Source organism: Pseudoliparis swirei, chromosome 4 (genome assembly GCF_029220125.1).
Source record: "Pseudoliparis swirei isolate HS2019 ecotype Mariana Trench chromosome 4, NWPU_hadal_v1, whole genome shotgun sequence".
Lineage (NCBI taxonomy): Eukaryota > Metazoa > Chordata > Actinopteri > Perciformes > Liparidae > Pseudoliparis > Pseudoliparis swirei.
In genome coordinates, this window is record NC_079391.1 from 6,306,705 (window position 1) to 6,325,267 (window position 18,563).

At 42.4% G+C, this 18,563-nt stretch overlaps 1 protein-coding gene across 1 annotated transcript in view; it reads right to left on the reverse strand.

The window, feature by feature from the left end:
• LOC130192352 (MAM domain-containing glycosylphosphatidylinositol anchor protein 1) overlaps positions 1–18,563 on the reverse strand; it is a 198,739-nt gene that overhangs the window by 127,969 nt on the left and 52,207 nt on the right. The window contains exon 3 of the mRNA XM_056412270.1: positions 14,970–15,109. Coding sequence (XP_056268245.1) covers positions 14,970–15,109 — 140 coding nt within the window. The remainder of the gene's footprint in view (positions 1–14,969; positions 15,110–18,563) is intronic.

The window sequence follows — 18,563 nt, forward strand, 5'->3', positions numbered from 1 at the left end:
CTATCGTCCCCTAGACGAGACAAAGGGGACGTAACGGTAGTTTTCTCTCATCCGCTGAGTACAATACAGCTGTGAAGGGATAAATCGCTCCCTGCTTGACATCACTGTCAGTAATGCTGAGCTTGCAAAGCCCCCCCCCCCCCCTTCTAAACCACTGCCGCTTCCCGGGGTATTTACAGGGTCTGAATCCGTTACGTTCCCAGGCGCTCACCCAGAGCTCGCTCTGCATGCCTTCTACAATTTGTCTAACTCTTCTTTTGATGTAACACCAGCGGAGTCAACGGAACAGAGCTTGATCCATCCAACTGGCTCACTTACCGTGAATGGGCTTAAGATGGTAATCCTGTTATCGGGGAATACTACTTGGCACGGACGCAGAACCACACACACACACACACACACACACACACACACACACACACACTGTGAGGCACTGAGACGTACACAAACGCAAAGCGTGGGCGGGAAAGAGAATAAAAAATAACTGTTGGTAAAAATAAGGAGTATCGTTGATAATGGCAGCGTGAACCGACAGAAGTAATCGCTCCCACTTCGTCTAAATTGAGAAAAGAAAAGTGACGTGGTGCGGATGAAATGCAGTATGAGACTAAATATCCATTCTACTCATCTGTCACTGGGAGGAGATGTGGAGGGATGGAGTGAAGCAATGGAGAGGAGAGGAAGAACAGAGGGACGGTTTAAAGAGTAAAGAGACTAAAGCGATGAATCCATATAATTTCATGCATCGCCGCCTGAATGGACGATGCTTTCGCTGATTCGTGGCCATCGTGTGTTTGGGAAGCTCAGAGATGTGTGAGCACAACAAAGAGGGCCGATAGGATGACGATAAATACAACAAACGTGGGAGGATAAAAGGGGTGAGAAGCAGGGGAGAGACAATGGAGGTAGAATTAAGAAAAAAATATGATATTACAAATAAGATGAAACCCATTTGGAGTAATACAAGTGTGATCAATGACAGAGGAAAACAAATCAAAGACCAGAAGATACAAAAAGATCAACAACAACAAAAATTGAGAAGAAAATGAGGTAAAAAGATGATTTATGTTTTTTCTTTATGTTAGTTAAATTACATTATCCAATCTTCATTTACTATACTGTTTAAATGTGAAATCAATAACCTACTGTAGGTATTTGGCAAGAGTATAAAGCAAGTAGCATAACGGTATTATTGTGTCAATATGAACATAACTGACTCCACATGAATAAGTTCTTCCATAACTCATCCAACGCAGTCGCCTGTGTCTGAATAAAGCGGAGCAACAGTTGCCATCAGGGGGTTGTGCGGGTGCATCGGAGTGAGACGCCTCCCGGCGCTCCGTGCAGAGATCATTTCCTCACAAAGTCCAATAAAACTGAGTCATTGATATTAAATACACCCTCCCTCCCTCTAACCTTGACATACAATACGAACGGCTTCATCGCTCTTTCTACCTGTGCAATGTGAGACCGAGGCTGCGATCAAATTACAGGAGGCGATGGAATCATCAGCATTTACGATAATGTCATGATCTCTAAGTAAATATATAAATATACATAGCGTATATATATATATATTAACTTGTGTGCAAGTCATTGCCGCAGATGATGATGGTGATAGCTTTATGACACCGTAGATCAGCGGATGTTTGCCGTTGCTTTTTAAGCATATTCAGATGATCACAATTCCATATGCAAAACATATAATTCACTTTTCTTTTGGAGCATTGTTAAGGATTGTTTACTCGAGTCAGAGGGAGAAAAAAAAACAAAGGCGGACAGAACCAGCAGACGTGAGCATCTCTCTCCAAGCGGCCTGTGTGTGTGCGTGGTGTGGAGGTGTGTGTAGGTGTGTGTAGGTGTGTGTGTGCAGCTGCAGCGGTGTCAGCAGCCACCTCACACGCTCCGCCCATGTTGGATGTGTTTGTTGTAACGAGCGACGGCTAATTAGCACGAGCGTGGCATATGAGATGGAGAAATGTGAGCCCTCTCGTCTTTTTTCGTGTACGTACGTCTGTGTGTGTGTGTGTGTGTGTCGGGCGGATGATGTCGCTGCTGAGTGCCATGAGGATGCTGAAATAAAGAGAGAGAGGGGCGGAAGTAAAGAAAAGCTTGACGGATACGTCATGTATCTATCTCACGGATACTAATGACCTCACAGGTCGGCTGTAGCTCATGAGGGATGAGTGGTCGATCCCCGTTCTCCCCATTAGGTGGAAGTCGAAGTGTCCATGAGCAAGGCACTGAACCCCCAGTTGCTCCCTGGGCGCTTCACAGCAATCCACTGCTCCTTAGTAACTAAGGATGGGTTAAATGCAGACAATAAATGTCATATATATATATATGTATATATATATACATATATATATATACACTACCGTTCAAATGTTTGGGGTCATCCAGACAATTTCGTGTCTTCCATGAAAACTCACTTTTATTTATCAAATGAATTGAAAATTGAATATAAAATATAGTCAAGACATTGACAAGGTTAGAAATAATGATTAATATTTGAAGTATTAATTTTGTTCTTCAAACTTCAAGCTCAAAGGAAGGCCAGTTGTATAGCTTATATCACCAGCATAACTGTTTTCAGCTGTGCTAACATAATTGCACGGGTTTTCTAATCAGACATTAGTCTTCTAAGGCGATTATCAAACACAATGTACCATTAGAACACTGGAGTGATAGTTGATGGAAATGGGCCTCTATACACCTCTGGAGATATTTCATTAGAAACCAGACGTTTCCACCTAGAATAGTCATTTACCACATTAACAATGGATAGTGTGTATTTTTGATTCATGTTATCTTTATTGAAAAAACAGTGCTTTTCTTTGAAAAATAAAGACATTTCTAAGTGACCCCAAACTTTTGAACGGTAGTGTATATATATATAATTGTCGGTAATATGACAATAAAATACAGTTAATGAATAAATGCCTATCCCCTGAGCTTCGTTGCTCCTATAAAACTCATAATAATAAAGAAATCTGTGTTTGTGAAGTCACAGTGACCTTGACCTTTGACCATCAAAATCAAATTCTTTCATCCTGCTAAATTTAAAAGAAATTCCCTTCAGGCGTTCCTGAAACATCCCAAACACACAACGCCTCTGGCTGCCGGCTTTTGCCAGCAGAACAATCCCAGTGTGTTTTTTTGTTGATGAAACTGCAGAACCGGCTCTCCTTCGTGTGACAAATGGCTTTATGACTCGCCGCGGTCTCTGGACACGGCTTCGTCATGGCGCCGCTGGCCCGGAGTGCAGCCGGCAGCGCCGTGGAGCACATCATTCGTATTGAGAGACTGAGAAATGGGCAGGAATCATTGGAGTTTCACTCCGGTGGTTCTCCTCTCTACCTGGACAATGGGAAATGTTGTGTCTGCCATCAGAATGTTCAAATCAACAACAGCTCACGTCACATGTGGAGTGCCCCAAGGATCTATTCTGGGACCTCTTGTTTTCTCACTGCACATGTCGGCTCTTGCACACAACGGCTTGTTTCCGATGCACAGTTAACCACACTGCACTCTGTGTATCCATTCTAAGTGACGGGATGGCAGCTAATGTTCTACAATTAAAAGGCAATAAAACAGAGGCTTTCGTCTCTGGTCCAGAACATCGAAAACTACGACTTACTGCCAATGATACGTCTGTGGCAAAGAACCTCAGGGTCACTGTTAATAGCCACTTTGAATCATGCATCAGCAGGACCGTGGCAGGAGGCCTCAGGCAGAGCCGGGTCCAATGGACCCGACGAGACGTGAAGTCACAAGGACTCCGGGGAGGAAGAAGAGTTTATAATGCGATGGAGAGATGAAAATTCATCCATAAGTCGAGAGAGAAGAGGAGAGAGGTGCTCAGTGTATCCTAAACATCCCCCAGCAGCCTATCAGCCAATAGCAGCATCTCTAGGGGTGGGACCAGGTGAACCCGATTCAGCCCGAACTATAAGACTATTAAAGAGGAATAAGTCTTCAGTCTCCTCGACATGAGGTGACTGTGTCTGCCTCCCGGACTGAAGGTGGAAGCTGGTTCCATAAAAGAGAAGCTTTATTTTACCTGCGTGAACTCCCAATTGCAAGTATCCATAATTTAGCAGACAGGTGACCAATTAAATCTAGGAGGTCCTGTCATATCACTCTGATTTTGAGTATGACTGTACTGGTTGACAATTATTGACACGCATGTTTTTTCATTGCATTACTTATTTATACTGCATGCTCCAGGTGTTCAGCACTGGAGCCATTAGGAGCATCCTTAAAAATAAGATTCTAACTCTTTTTATTAGGCTTATTTTTATTTTAACTTCATTGTCATTATGCATTCCAAATGTTCTTTGATTTTATATGCACTTCGATATATAATTTGCACTTTAGATGACATCTGCACTTATAAGTGCTATATTTTTTAAATATTTTAAGCTGTAAAACATTAATTGTACTCATCTACCTTCAATATTTAATGAGGGATCCAAAAATAATCAATATGTTTTAGAAAATTGATTCTCAACTACTGATAGGATAAAATTATGCCGGCGGTCGATCAAAACAGTTTAATTTATAGAAATGTATTAACAGAAAATGTATATTTCAAAACTTTTGTCAGCGAGTCATGTGACTAACTGAAATCGCTGCCTGTCCGTCTGCAGTGTGTTTACCTACCTCCGTCTAGACCCTATACAATATCGAGAGCCTACTTCTTTCTCCCGCAGACATACAGACACTTAGACATCACCTTTATTATTCTTAGCCTCCGAGAGGTGCTTGTCTGAAAAGTACAGTGCGTTGCCACGGCAGCAGACACTCCAGAGACACCACACAGACGAGGTAGAGAGGAGTCGAGCGTCGCCCCCAGACTCATCACCGGCGATATTACGCTTTTCTTGTTTTCGCTTGGAGATCTAATTTGATTTTTTTTTTGTCTTTGTTCTCTCGTCTCAAGTAGTCAAGGACACAGATGCAAAGACTCGTCTCAAGTAGCTTTTGTCCGGTTGGGTTTCTCATTGGTCTCTGAGTGTGAAGTGAAGAGATGTATGCAGATTCGGTGTCACGGCGCTATTAGAGTGGACCCAAAAGCACGACTCAGACAGGAGTAACAAAGAATACTGTCTTTGGTTGGAAACAGGCTGGGTCAAAACCGGGAGATCAGTCGAAGAAGCAAACAAGTCCAAAAAGGGGCGGGGCAGAGAATCAGAGGTCAGGGCAGGCAGGTCAGGAATATACTCTAATAACGCTGGAGAACTTGGCACAAAAACACAAGACAATCTGGCAGAGGACAAGTGGAAGTGAGGGAGCTAAATAGTGAGGGACTAATGAGGGGATGGGCTGCAGGTGAGAAGGGCGTGAGGACCAGGTGAAGGGAATGAGGGACTAACGAGGTGATCGGAATGAGGGACTAACGAGGTGATCAGAGGCAGGTGAGGGGAGTTGGACTGACGAGATGGTGTGACAGGATGAAAACAACTATTACAAAAAGGAAGGCGTGGAGCTAAACTGTTACACTCGGTACAAAAGTCACATTTTAAAGTTGCCCATGTCAAAGTGTTGGATAAGCGGTTGCTGTGAGGAGGTTGATGACTCTTCTGAATGTCTGCAGACAGCAGAGACGCTTTCACGATGCCACGAGCAGAGCAGCCACTTCACCAACCTCAAGGTCCAGCCGTGTGATTTCAGTCCGTGACACATTTTGCTTTATATACCGTTTTGAAAAATATCTCGACATAAGATATGTATCTAATTAAATGTTCTGCTTTCAGACGGGCCATTAGCCGGATGAATCTGATCTCCACCGCCCAAGAATGCCAGGGGGGAAACCCCAAAAAAGGGATCCATGTGCTGACAACAGAAAGAAAAGAAAAAAGATCCATCACAACAAATTTGATCGTAACCATAACTGCTGTTGATGAATCACGATGTTCTGGGAGTGAGAACAGTAATCTGTTCCCGTGAACGGAGGCGACAAATCTGTTTGAAGTGTGCTCGTTTTAAACTCCGCCTATCAGAGGGTGTCAATCAAATGTTCCGATGGAGCAGAGGGGATGTGTGCGTCGGCCTATCGGTGCTCAGCCGTGACTGGGTTCATGCTTCAGTCGTGTCTTTAGTCCCCTTAACAACAGAGAGACCTTCCTAGTTAAACTAATTAAACACCAAACTGGGCGTTTGTGTGCATAAGATGCAGAATTGCACCAAGAGGTGTGACAGTGCAGCTCCGCCCCTTCCTTCTCTTATTGGTGGTGTTCTTCCTGTCTGTCTCCTTTACTAACTCTCATGTCAGCCCAGATCATCCCTCGTTCCCTTCACCTGGTCCTCATACCACTATAGGTCCCCTCATTTGACAAACATACAAATATATATACATATGTATACGCATATATATATATATACATATACACATATATATATATACATATACACATATATATATATACATATATATACATACACACATATTTATACATATATATATATACACATATACACATATATATGTATATATATTGAAAATTTATATATATATATATATATACGTACATACCCCAAAACTAACTAAAAAACTAAAAACAAAGCGTTGGTTGTTCTATCCGTAGGTCTTAGTAAACATCATGGATTCATTTTAGTCTGTTTCTTATTTTTATCTGCGTCTGCCATCTCGTCCCCGCCTCGATTCTCACTTTTTTTCTTACTACGTCTTTCACTTCAGTTCTTTTTCACGTGTCACGTGTTTTCATGGTTATATTTAAGGTGGTATGTATGGAGCTTTTGAGGTTTTTAAAAAGGCGCTGAATAGAGATTCAAAGGTCTCTCTGCCTTCTCTCTCTCAGATATAAAATACACAGACACGTTCCTTCTAAATCTACACTGCTCCCCACAGTTCCTTCTTCATTTTGCTGCCATCAACCAGTCTAGGACCCCCCCTCCACGTAACCTTTGTCCACCCATCTTGATCTTCATCTTCTTCTCCTCCTCTTCATTGTGTCCCTACGTCCAGTTAGGGGTCGGGCGGTGACCTTGGCGTCGAGGTCGTGTTCCCTCTGAGTGCCTGTGCAGCCTCGTGCTGCCACCCGATCAGCCTTGCTTTCAGCCTCAGTATTGATCGCCTTCCACTCACCCCTCAAGGGCGGAAATCCAAACCCATATTCCAGACCGCAGCCCCCCCATCTCCCTCCCTCCCTCCTTCCCTCCATTCCCCACTTCTTCCTTTTCTCTGCCTCTCCACTTTTCTCTGCTGTGGCTCTCTCTCCACCTTTTCCTCTCTTATAGAATTCATCACACACACACACACACACACATTTACACACCTACACACACATGCACGGGCACGCACACGCCCGGTCTCAAGGTTGCAATGACCAGCAGAACCATGAATAAATAATAAGGAGGTAGGAATCACTTTCAGAAAAACCATTTACTCTCCTATTGTGTTCTGTGTGTGTGTGTGTGTGTGTGTGTGACAAGAAAAGCTTTGTGAGCGAGACTACAGTGCTTTGTTAACTGAAAGCCTCGCCGTCCCTGGAGTTAACTTGAACGATGCTCCAAGCACCTTGCAGGTGACCTCTAACACCGACGTTTTTTTGGGGGGGTTTTCTGCTTTCTTCAAGTATTCGGAGAAAGAACCGACGGGTGACGTGAGAATAGAGGAGGATAACCTCATTATATCGCCTGCTGTCTTCACGCTGCAATGAAATGTCTCAAAATCCTTGGAATGGTCCCCGGTAATACAATAATAATATAAAAGGTGGAAAAACAATGTTTGAGTTTGAAGCGGCGACTTTTTTTTCCCCCAAAAGAAATATGAACATAAAATGGACTTTCGTTAAGCTCAGCTGCTCCTTGAGGGGAACTAACCGTTTGTGACTTGATGGATGGCTGGTGGGAGCTGGGCTGGAGAGGAGAGAGGAGAGAGAGGAGAGAGGGGAGATGGTGAGAGGAGAGAAGAGAGATGGAGAGGAGAGAGAGAGGAGAGGAGAAAGAACAAGGGAAAGGAGAGGAGAGAAGAGAGAGGGGAGAGGGGAGAGGAGAGAAGGGAGAGGGGAGAGGGGAGAGGGGAAAGGAGAGAGAGAGGAGAGAGGAGAGGGGAGAGAGAAGATAGGAGAGAAAAGAGAGGAGAGAAGGAGAGGGGCGAGAAGAGAGGAGAGGAAATAGGAGAGAGAGAGGACAGAGGACAGTGGACAGAAGAGAGAGGACATAGGAGAGAGGACAGAGGAGAGAGGACAGAGGACAGAGGGAACAGAGGAGTAGAGAAACGAGGAGCGAGGACAGAAGAGAGAAGAGAGAGAGGAGAAAGTGTAAAAGAAGAAACACAAAGCAAGGGATGGAGAAATTACGAGGGACATAAAAGAGGAGGAACAGATCAGTTTTAAGGGTGAAAGAAGAGCAAATATAACAAAGACATCTGAGGAGATGAGGCGGGGGATGGGAAGAAGACAAAAGACCTGAGAGAAAAAGACTGCAACAAAAAGAGAGGAAGAAAGAAAGAGAGACCGACGAAGAAAGAGACCGAAGGAGAGAGGAATGATGAGATTCATCTCTCCTCCGTATGGATCAGAGAGAGAGAGAGAGAGAGCTTTTCTTTTCAATCAAGCTCCGGCAAAAGGTAAACAATCAGTCTTGGTGGAGGATAAATCCTCAATCAGACTCATTCCCAGTAAAGAAGCTCTTCATTGGGCCTCACTCCTCCTCCTCCTCCTCCTCCTCTTTCTGAGAGAGGTGAAGAGAGCGAGAGAAAGAGGAGTCGATCATCTCAATCCAAGACGGCATCGATTCAAGTTTTTTTTTTGAGGGGGCAAAATCGTCTTTGGATATCAAAATAATACAGAGAATGAACGTCTTTCAACAGTCACACATGTGGACTGAAAATGACCCCAAAAAGTTCCAGAATAAGATAACTAATATGTCTATTCCCGTCTATGATGTCATAAGTTATGTATTTCTCTCTGCAGTCCAGGGAGGACCTCCAGTAGCACTTCAAACCCAGAAGTCTCTAGATTTGAGGAACTCGGGGAAATCACAGACAGCGTCGCACATTTCTTAATATGATATCAGATATGTTATTATTTATTATGGGTGCCAGATTTCAGAAGCTGACTGACTTGCGTCTCTACAACGTCTCTACACACACTCACACCACGCAGCAAGTGGATGTCATAATGAGATGTCATAATGGGAGGAGGGTCACGGAAGAACTAGGGAACGTTTTTATGTGGCGTTTTTATTTTACTATTTTCTATTTGACTCGAGTTCTGCATTTGTTTTAGAAACAAACGAGACAGAGAGAGTCACGCCGCAGGAGTCACGGAGGAAATGATGTAAACTCCTTGAGGTCCGTGTCACGGAATATTTTCATCCGGTCCGTGTCAATATTTCATCCCTGCTGAGCTTACGTTCCCGAACTAAAAAACAAACCACTGTGAGGAAAACATAAAATAATGAAAATATTCTAATGTTTTTAACCTATCTCATAATATACTATCTCTATCATTAATAATATATCATTCTATCTCATTATTTTTGACTTAGTATCTCATAATATGAGATACTATCTCTTTTTTAACTTCCTATCTCATTTATTATTTTGACTTACTATCTTAGAATAATGAGATAGTATCTCATTATTTTGACTCACTATCTCATAATATCTCATTATTATGAGATAGTGAGTCAAAATAATCATATCATTATTTTGACTTACTATCTTATATTATGAGATAGTATCTCATTGTTTTGACTTACTATCTTATATTATGAGGTAGTATCTCATTATTCTGACTTACAGGATCCTAATTTTTTCCCTCACAGTGGCGTTAACGGGCTTCCATACTTTGTCTCCATTTTATTCTGGGAGAAAATAGTCGTGAAATACTTTTTCGGTGTTTCGTTCTTTTGTTTAAAACGACAGCAAATATAGTTCAGATTTCATGATATGTGTCTTTAAAAAAAAGAGAAAGCGTTGTGCAATGGCGCAACAGTCCGTGTGTGTGTAAGTAAAGAAGGGTCTGGAAAGATGTAAGGATGGAGGAAGGAGAGCTGGGGTGACGGGGATCAGGTTATCAATACCGCCGATAGCGCGGTGGAAACTCGGTCCGCCCAGTGGGACCGGCTGCAGCGTGCCGCAGTATCGCTCCTCCAGCAGAACACTGCACTGGGACAGAGGTCACGCCCACGGCTCACCTCTACTGACTCCGAGCCGGCACACCAACAATGCATGTCTGAGGACTTCTCTGCTTGTTTTTTGTTTACTTACACTACCGTTCAAAAGTTTGGGGTCATCCAGACAATTTCGTGTCTTCCATGAAAACTCACTTTTATTTATCAAATGAATTGAAAATTGAAAAGAAAATATAGTCAAGACATTGACAAGGTTAGAAATAATGATTAATATTTGAAGTATTAATTTTGTTCTTCAAACTTCAAGCTCAAAGGAAGGCCAGTTGTATAGCTTATATCACCAGCATAACTGTTTTCAGCTGTGCTAACATAATTGCACAAGGGTTTTCTAATCAGACATTAGTCTTCTAAGGCGATTAGCAAACACAATGTACCATTAGAACACTGGAGTGATCGTTGATGGAAATGGGCCTCTATACACCTATGGAGATATTTCATTAGAAACCAGACGTTTCCACCTAGAATAGTCATTTACCACATTAACAATGTATAAAGTGTATTTTTGATTAATGTTATCTTTATTGAAAAACAGTGCTTTTCTTTGAAAAATAAAGACATTTCTAAGTGACCCCAAACTTTTGAACGGTAGTGTACATGTGGCTGATTTGGACAATTTTAGTCTTTTTTTATTATTATTCTACCACCCTTTGGAGGAAACGGGTGAGAGAATGGGGGGGGGGGGGACATGTGACCAAGGTGGGGCGTTGTGAGCATGCAACAGCTTCTAAGATGTCAAATAACAAAATAAAATCAGATTCTTTTTTTCTCCGACACAACGTTAGAACAGACATGTATTATATTATTAGAGAAATAATGCAAACACTGTGCAAGGTGAATGCACACACACACACACACACACACACACACAGGCGTGATTATCTTGTGGTTAAATCGTTCAACCCTTTTGATCACAATAAGCATCACCATCTCTTTCTCTTATCTCTTATCACCGTATCTGTCTTTATTCCTCCATCATTCAATGTCCTTCCACTGTTTGATCATGTTGTCATTATCTGATCTCTCTCTCTCTCTCTCTCTCTGTGTACATATTCAACCTTCCACTCGACGCCGCGTCCTTGTGAACACAGACACGTGTCGTCGCCAGCATTGAAAGTTATGTTATACGTTTGCATGTGTTGACACGCATTTGTCAACAAGTTTGTTTGCGTGTTATTGGCGGTTATACGTACATTTCAGGAGGATCGACCCTGACTAAGTTTCATATGTGCGTTGCATTGTGGTTGCATGACACAAAACTGTCGGCCAACAGTTCATATTCATACAAACACTCAAATAAATGAAGATGAACTATCAGAAATCACCTTTTTTCCATCACCATGGTGATATGTAGCTACCAATATGTTGTTGAATATTATACACTACCATTCAAAAGTTTGGGGTCATCCAGACAATTTCGTGTCTTCCATGAAAACTCACTTTTATTTATCAAATGAATTGAACATTTCATAGAACATATAGTCAAGACATTGACAAGGTTAGAAATAATGATTAATATTTGAAGTATTAATTTTGTTCTACAAACTTCAAGCTCAAAGGAAGGCCAGTTGTATAGCTTATATCACCAGCATAACTGTTTTCAGCTGTGCTAACATAATTGCACAAGGGTTTTCTAATCAGATATTAGTCTTCTAAGGCGATTAGCAAACACAATGTACCATTAGAACACTGGAGTGATAGTTGATGGAAATGGGCCTCTATACACCTATGGAGATATTTCATTAGAAACCAGACGTTTCCACCTAGAATAGTCATTTACCACATTAACAATGTATCGTGTGTATTTTTGATTAATCTTATCTTGATTGAAAAAACAGTGCTTTTCTTTGAAAAATAAAGACATTTCTAAGTGACCCCAAACTTTTGAACGGTAGTGTATATGTGGCTTATATTATTGCTTTTTTCCCCCCCAAGGTCACCACTGGTTGAAGTAGGACACAAGAATAATTTATAAAGAGCTGTGACAAAATAACTAAATTTCCACGATTGACAATTTCTTCCCCGATGTGAAGTCTCAGGAACACGTGAGTAGGACTTGAGTCCACGCGCCGTCGCGCCGCCCGCCATCTGACGGAGACGTCGTCTCCACCTCGGTGTTCCTATCCGAAGGCCTCGAGCTACGGACGTGTTTTCACTGCTGCAGCCTTCGTCTGTTTCTTTGTGTCTGCCCGTGTTTGTTAGTGTGTCTCTACACACACACACACACACACACACACACAACGTGGCTGCAGGCAGTGTAAGTCGTACATACATCCTACATTCTGGCAATGCGACCGATGTGATCGTTATTTAAAAAATACGCTACCACCTCCGACCCGGAGAACAAGCAATCACTGACGCAATTTCCCCCATCTTTGAACTGCACCCCCCCCTGGGGGAGGGGTGGGGGCGGGCGGGGGGGGGATGCAATTGTGTAGTAGTATGTGGTGTTTTTTTCTTTTCAGAGAACAGTTTTATAACGATTATTATTCCGCCAGCGGGCGAAAGTAGAAAGGTTTTTTATTTAAAGTCGGTCAGTATTTATTTTGGGGCGACCGGTTAATGTGTTGTACGTCTGTGCGTGAGAGAGAGAGAGGGAGAGAGAGAGCGAGAGAGTGAGGGAAAGATGGATGGATGAAATGAAAGAGGAGTGACAGCCCAGTGAGTTTATGCAGGTCAGGTCAACAGGTGTGTGATTAGATATTGCAGCTCCGCACAAATGATTTGTTTGCATCTGCAGGGTCACACACACACACACACCTACACACACACACACAGTCGATACACGCATATATACAAACGAAAACAAGGCCCAGACACAGCCACTGTTTTATTCATGTTGATGTGATGCCAGTGGACATTCACACGTGAGGAACATTGCTTTTCTCACCTCACACACACTCCCCCACGCAAAACACACACAGTTCACTTTACATCCAGCTCGGTAAACTCACACATATGCACACACACACACACACACACACACGAAGGCCCTCGTACAACATGTTGTACCCAGGGAAACCACGTGTCAACTATTGGATGCATCTACTGCTCTCTCTCTCTCTCGCTATGCGTGTGTGTGTGTGTGTGTGTGTGTGTGTGTGTGTTCGCTTAAACGCTCTAAAAAAGTATTTCTTTATGGACGAATAAAGGTTATGCCCTCTCTTTTAACTCCAAACGCAGCTGTTGGATAACAGTATCGGTGCTTCTTCTCTTCTTTCTAACGTCGCTCAAAAGTACAGAAGGAGTTTCATGTGGCGAACAGCAATTTATAAAAAGTCCTACTGGGATTCATCAATGAATGCATTGTGTGTATTTATCTTAACATATACAATCCTCCATGTGTTTTTCCCAGCTGTATAATTAGCTTCGCTAAATAAAAAAATAAAGTCAATTGTGTCTGTAGCATTAAGTCACAGGCAGACTCTCTAAACCCTGAGCTCGCGCTGGGCTCCTTCATCACAACAACACGCTGCATGTGTCACTAACAGCTCCACATTATTCATGTCGGTGCCAACCGATGCCAACGTCGACCTGCGAACGCCGAGGCGAGGCGTGCTTTTCTGGAGACGGCGTGAATCAAACGCAAGCGCGGTGACACTTTACACGGAGAGCAAATGACTCGCGGGCGTATCCTATCGTCGGCGCTCGCGAGGTTCGGGAATGTGTTTTATCGACGGACGCTCGGCGCCCGCGGTCGGCTCGGTCACGTTTCGCCCCCCCGACACGCAGAGCCTGGAAACTTCAGCAGCACGTCGACAAAGTGTCGTCTCCCCGGATATAAGGAGGCGCTCGTGCGTTATACAACGACAGCAGCTTCATGAAACCTCCGGCGGTGCTGTATTTGTGGCAGGAAAATATGAGAACAGGGTTATTAGCTGTAGTATCTGAAAGATACATTATTTACCAACTCAGCAAGATTGAAGGAGAAGAGATCTGCACATCTGGAGTTTCTTAAAGATGGAAGTGGTTTGAGTGCTAGTGTGGCTCATTGATTACACCGTCGGCAAGGTGATGGAAAATGGTATTTTCTGATAAATGCACGGCTCTGATGGAGCATATTGACTATCTACTTTAATATATATTAATATATGATATAATATGAATATGAATATATGATATAATATTAATATGAATATATGACATAATATTAATATATGATATAATATTAATATTAATATATGATATAATATTAATATGTGATATAATATTAATATTAATATATGATATAATATTTATATTAATATATGATATAATATTAATATTAAAATATTCACTTTGGTCACTGCCTTGTGTATATATTGTGTTTCCTCTGTATATTTAGTGTTTTATTGTGTTTTGTGTTTTATTTTTATTAATGCTCTAATGTGCACCCGCTGCTGTGATCCTGAAATATACTCACTGTGGGACTAATAAAGGAATATCTAATCTAATATATATATATAATATGAATATAAGTATCTATCTTGATAATGATGTTGATTATTCCATTGTATGTCAATTAGTTGTGAAACCAGCTGGTTTTATATTTACTGTACCAAAAATATAATATATGATTATCTGTGTGTTTAATATGCAAAGCTGTCAAATCTTAATTGATTTATTCAATCAGTTGTCATATTAATCTGGTCCAATGTTGTCCAAGAATCCAAAAGTATCAACGCCTATACTCGTCACCCTGGATCACAGAATTGGCATCAACATCGTGGCAAAGAGTCCATTAACAAACGTTCTGGCACACACACACACACACACACACACACACACACACACACCTTTCTCGGCAGGTTGGCTCGGGAGCTTACCTGTGGCCGTGGGTGTCCTTTAACAATACACTGAAGCACTAGTGTGTCTCCTTCTTTGATGGTGTAGATTCTCTCACTGATGTTATCATCCTTGACGTTACACGCAGCGCCTGAGTGCACGATCTGGGCGTTGGCTGGAGCTGCATGGACACACACACACACACATGCAGACACAGGCATGTAGCCATGGGGAAAATACACACACATTCACCCACACACAGAGAGAGGGAGAGAAAGCACATTGCATATTTAGATCGCTGCAGGAGAAAAAATGGGTCTTATGGGTTCATGTGTAATACTAGTGCTGGTATTGATGACTCCGAGAAATAAATATATCACATTACGCTGAATCTGCATGAACAAAGCCTTCTGGGGAAAAAAAGCCAGTCGGTGTTTGATGAGAGATGAGGTCATTTATTGGAAAATATTAACTTTGGTCTCTATTACGAGGTCAAAAGGCTGATGTTCCACTGTGGAAGGTTTGTTTTTACTTATACAGTGGCGAGTGTGCGATAGCAACGTTCACAAGATGGGTTTAAATAAGTCTTGTTCTATATCTGGATGCTTGTATCAGACTGTGTGAGTTTGAGGTCAAGAAAATAATCATATTTGCAGCAACATTATGCTAACTAATCATTAGACCTCACACTTGAGAAACAAACATTGGGGAACACAGATGTATTGTTCATTTGACTCATTTGACGATGTTCTGTTTGAACCAAAATTCCAGATAAGATCTTCTCAAATCCTCATCTTGAGACTATATCAACAGCATCACCTCGGGTCTTGGAGAAACAACACGCCGTGACGGCAACTGCAGGAAGAAATGACCGACAGATGCTACGATGGAGGATCTTCACGGCGGAGGAGACGCCACGGAGGGGTCGGCTCGCGTGCGAGAAGCCTCAGACGGCTTCGCCTCCCCCATGATGAAGGGAGACAGGCGCGTGGCGGGGAGAGACAGAGCGAGAGGAACAGCGGGTGAAAAGGGAGAAAAAGGCCAGAGAGGAGTGTGAAACCCCAGAGAGAGGAGAGGCGGACGAGGGAACACATTTTCACTGTGCTCCACCACTGTTATGGTTGACGAGACAGGAAGCGAGTGGGCGGCGCCGTTCACCTGAGACATCAACGCCCGTGTTGCCAGGTCCGCGGTTTTCCCGCGGAATTGGGCTACTTTTGAAGTGTTGCCGCGGGTTGAATTTTGTGTCCGCTGGTTCGGGTAGACCTATTTTACATGCAAATTACATGAATATCTTGAAATAAAAATCCATATTTTAAATGAAATAATCTATTTATACCCAAATCCTACCAAACTGACTCCAGATCAGCACGTACACACATGGACATGGACTTTAAAAGCAGTGTATATGGTTTGGCACGGGCATATTTCGAGTTCTGACATTGGGCTGGTTTTGTCACACAGACCTGGCAACCCTGATCAACGCGATCAGACATGACGACGCACACGCGGCGCGATCACGGCGGAGGTCGAGCTCAAGATAAGAGAAGCGCTCCGTCGCCGATATGTAGCAGGCTGGAGCCAATAGTTCACGGCAGGCACGTGCACGGACAATTTGTGGGGCGGGTGCTCAAACCCCCCAAAAAAGGGCACCCATTGCCAAAAATGTTTTGTGACAGAGTTGAAGCATAAGCAGCGTTACACTGATGATGCTGTCCTCGACCTGCGTTTCCTCTGGGCAGGATTACACAGCTATCTTACATTTTCTTTATGAATAAAGATGAATTATTATATGGCGACAACAGTAGGCCTACAAGCGTTCTGATTGGCTCGTGGGTCGTGCCAGCCACGTATCGCCCTCGCCGGTCTGATACGGATCCATATCGCCCTCTGATGTCATTTTCTAAATGAACGATACTGATAGACATCAACAGCCAAGAGGAAATTCAGAAGCAGAGAAAATGTGTTCTTGAAAGTTATGAAGACGAGAAACTATAGTTTGAATCACTTGTGATGTTACTTTGCTATAAATTAAAACTATTTTAGCTGAACCGTGTTGTCCGTGTTCTACAAGATTGATCGTTGTAAGACTGGAAAAGAGCAAACAAAGAGATAATACATAAAACAACGAGGCACAAGGATAGCATGACACCGAGAGCGAGCATAGCTGCTACGTTCTAGCTTTGAATTCTCGCGTCATTTACAAATATACTTTCAACATACTTTCGGAATTGTCCAAACGGCATTTATACAACACAAAGGAGATGCCTGCCTGTATATCTCTCCCTCATCACTTGATGAAAAACACTTAAACACGTTACAAAAAATTGTAATTGAGTTCGATTTTATAAGCTACTCTACAGGATACACTACCGTTCAAAAGTTTGGGGTCACCCAGACAATTTCGTGTCTTCCATGAAAACTCACACTTTTATTTTTCAAATGAATTGAACATTTCAAAGAAAATATAGTCAAGACATTGACAAGGTTAGAAATAATGATTAATATTTGAAGTATTAATTTTGTTCTTCAAACTTCAAGCTCAAAGGAAGGCCAGTTGTATAGCTTATATCACCAGCATAACTGTTTTCAGCTGTGCTAACATAATTGCACGGGTTTTCTAATCAGACATTAGTCTTCTAAGGCGATTAGCAAACACAATGTACCATTAGAATACTGGAGTGATAGTTGATGGAAATGGGCCTCTATACACCTCTGGAGATATTTCATTAGAAACCAGACACTTCCACCTAGAATAGTCATTTACCACATTAACAATGGATAGTGTGTATTTTTGATTAATGTTATCTTTATTGAAAAAACAGTGCTTTTCTTTGAGAAATAAAGACATTTCTAAGTGACCCCAAACTTTTGAACGGTAGTGTATATACGATTGGAGATTTCAATTGATTTAGTTCAAGAAAGAAAATACTAATTTAACTAAAACCGGTTCCTATTCAGCTACAGTTTATGTTTATATTCACACACACACGCCAAGTATAATTACAGTCTTCATCTGCTGAACACGGAGCAGATCCAGTGGAGCAGTCGGGAGTTAAGTGTCTAGCTGAAGGGCATTTTAATAGCAGTTGATGTGAGATCATGTCTTTTTATTTATTTTCCCTGCCTCCAGATTCTCTCAGTTATGTTTATTGTTGACTAATGATCTTCCAGTAACAAGCAACCTCTAGGCGTTTCTGTGGCTGGTGCAAATCTCTATAGACCTAAATGTAACCCATGAAAGGATAAAAGTATTAAAAACCCGACGTGGAGTTCCAGAGGTGTGCAGCTCTAACGCAGAAAGACGGAGAGCTGATATAAATGGTGAATAATTGTCTCCTTGCAGCTTATTGGCGTGTCGGCATTAGTTTGCCTCTCCGGAGAGGGAGGGAGGTCGAACAGAGCGGCTCCTCTGTCTGCTCTCGCCTTCGGCAGCTTGGCTGCTTCCACTGTCTGATCGAGTAGGGATAGGGAGGCCGCGAGAGAGAGAGAGAGGACGAGACAAGAAAGGCAAAAGAGAGGAGGAGGAAAAGGGAGGCAAGAGAGAGAGAAGTGAGAGAGAAGAGAGAGAGAGAGATAAACTGCAGAGAAGTATAGAAAGAGGGAAGGAACTAAGAGAAAAGAGAGAATACATA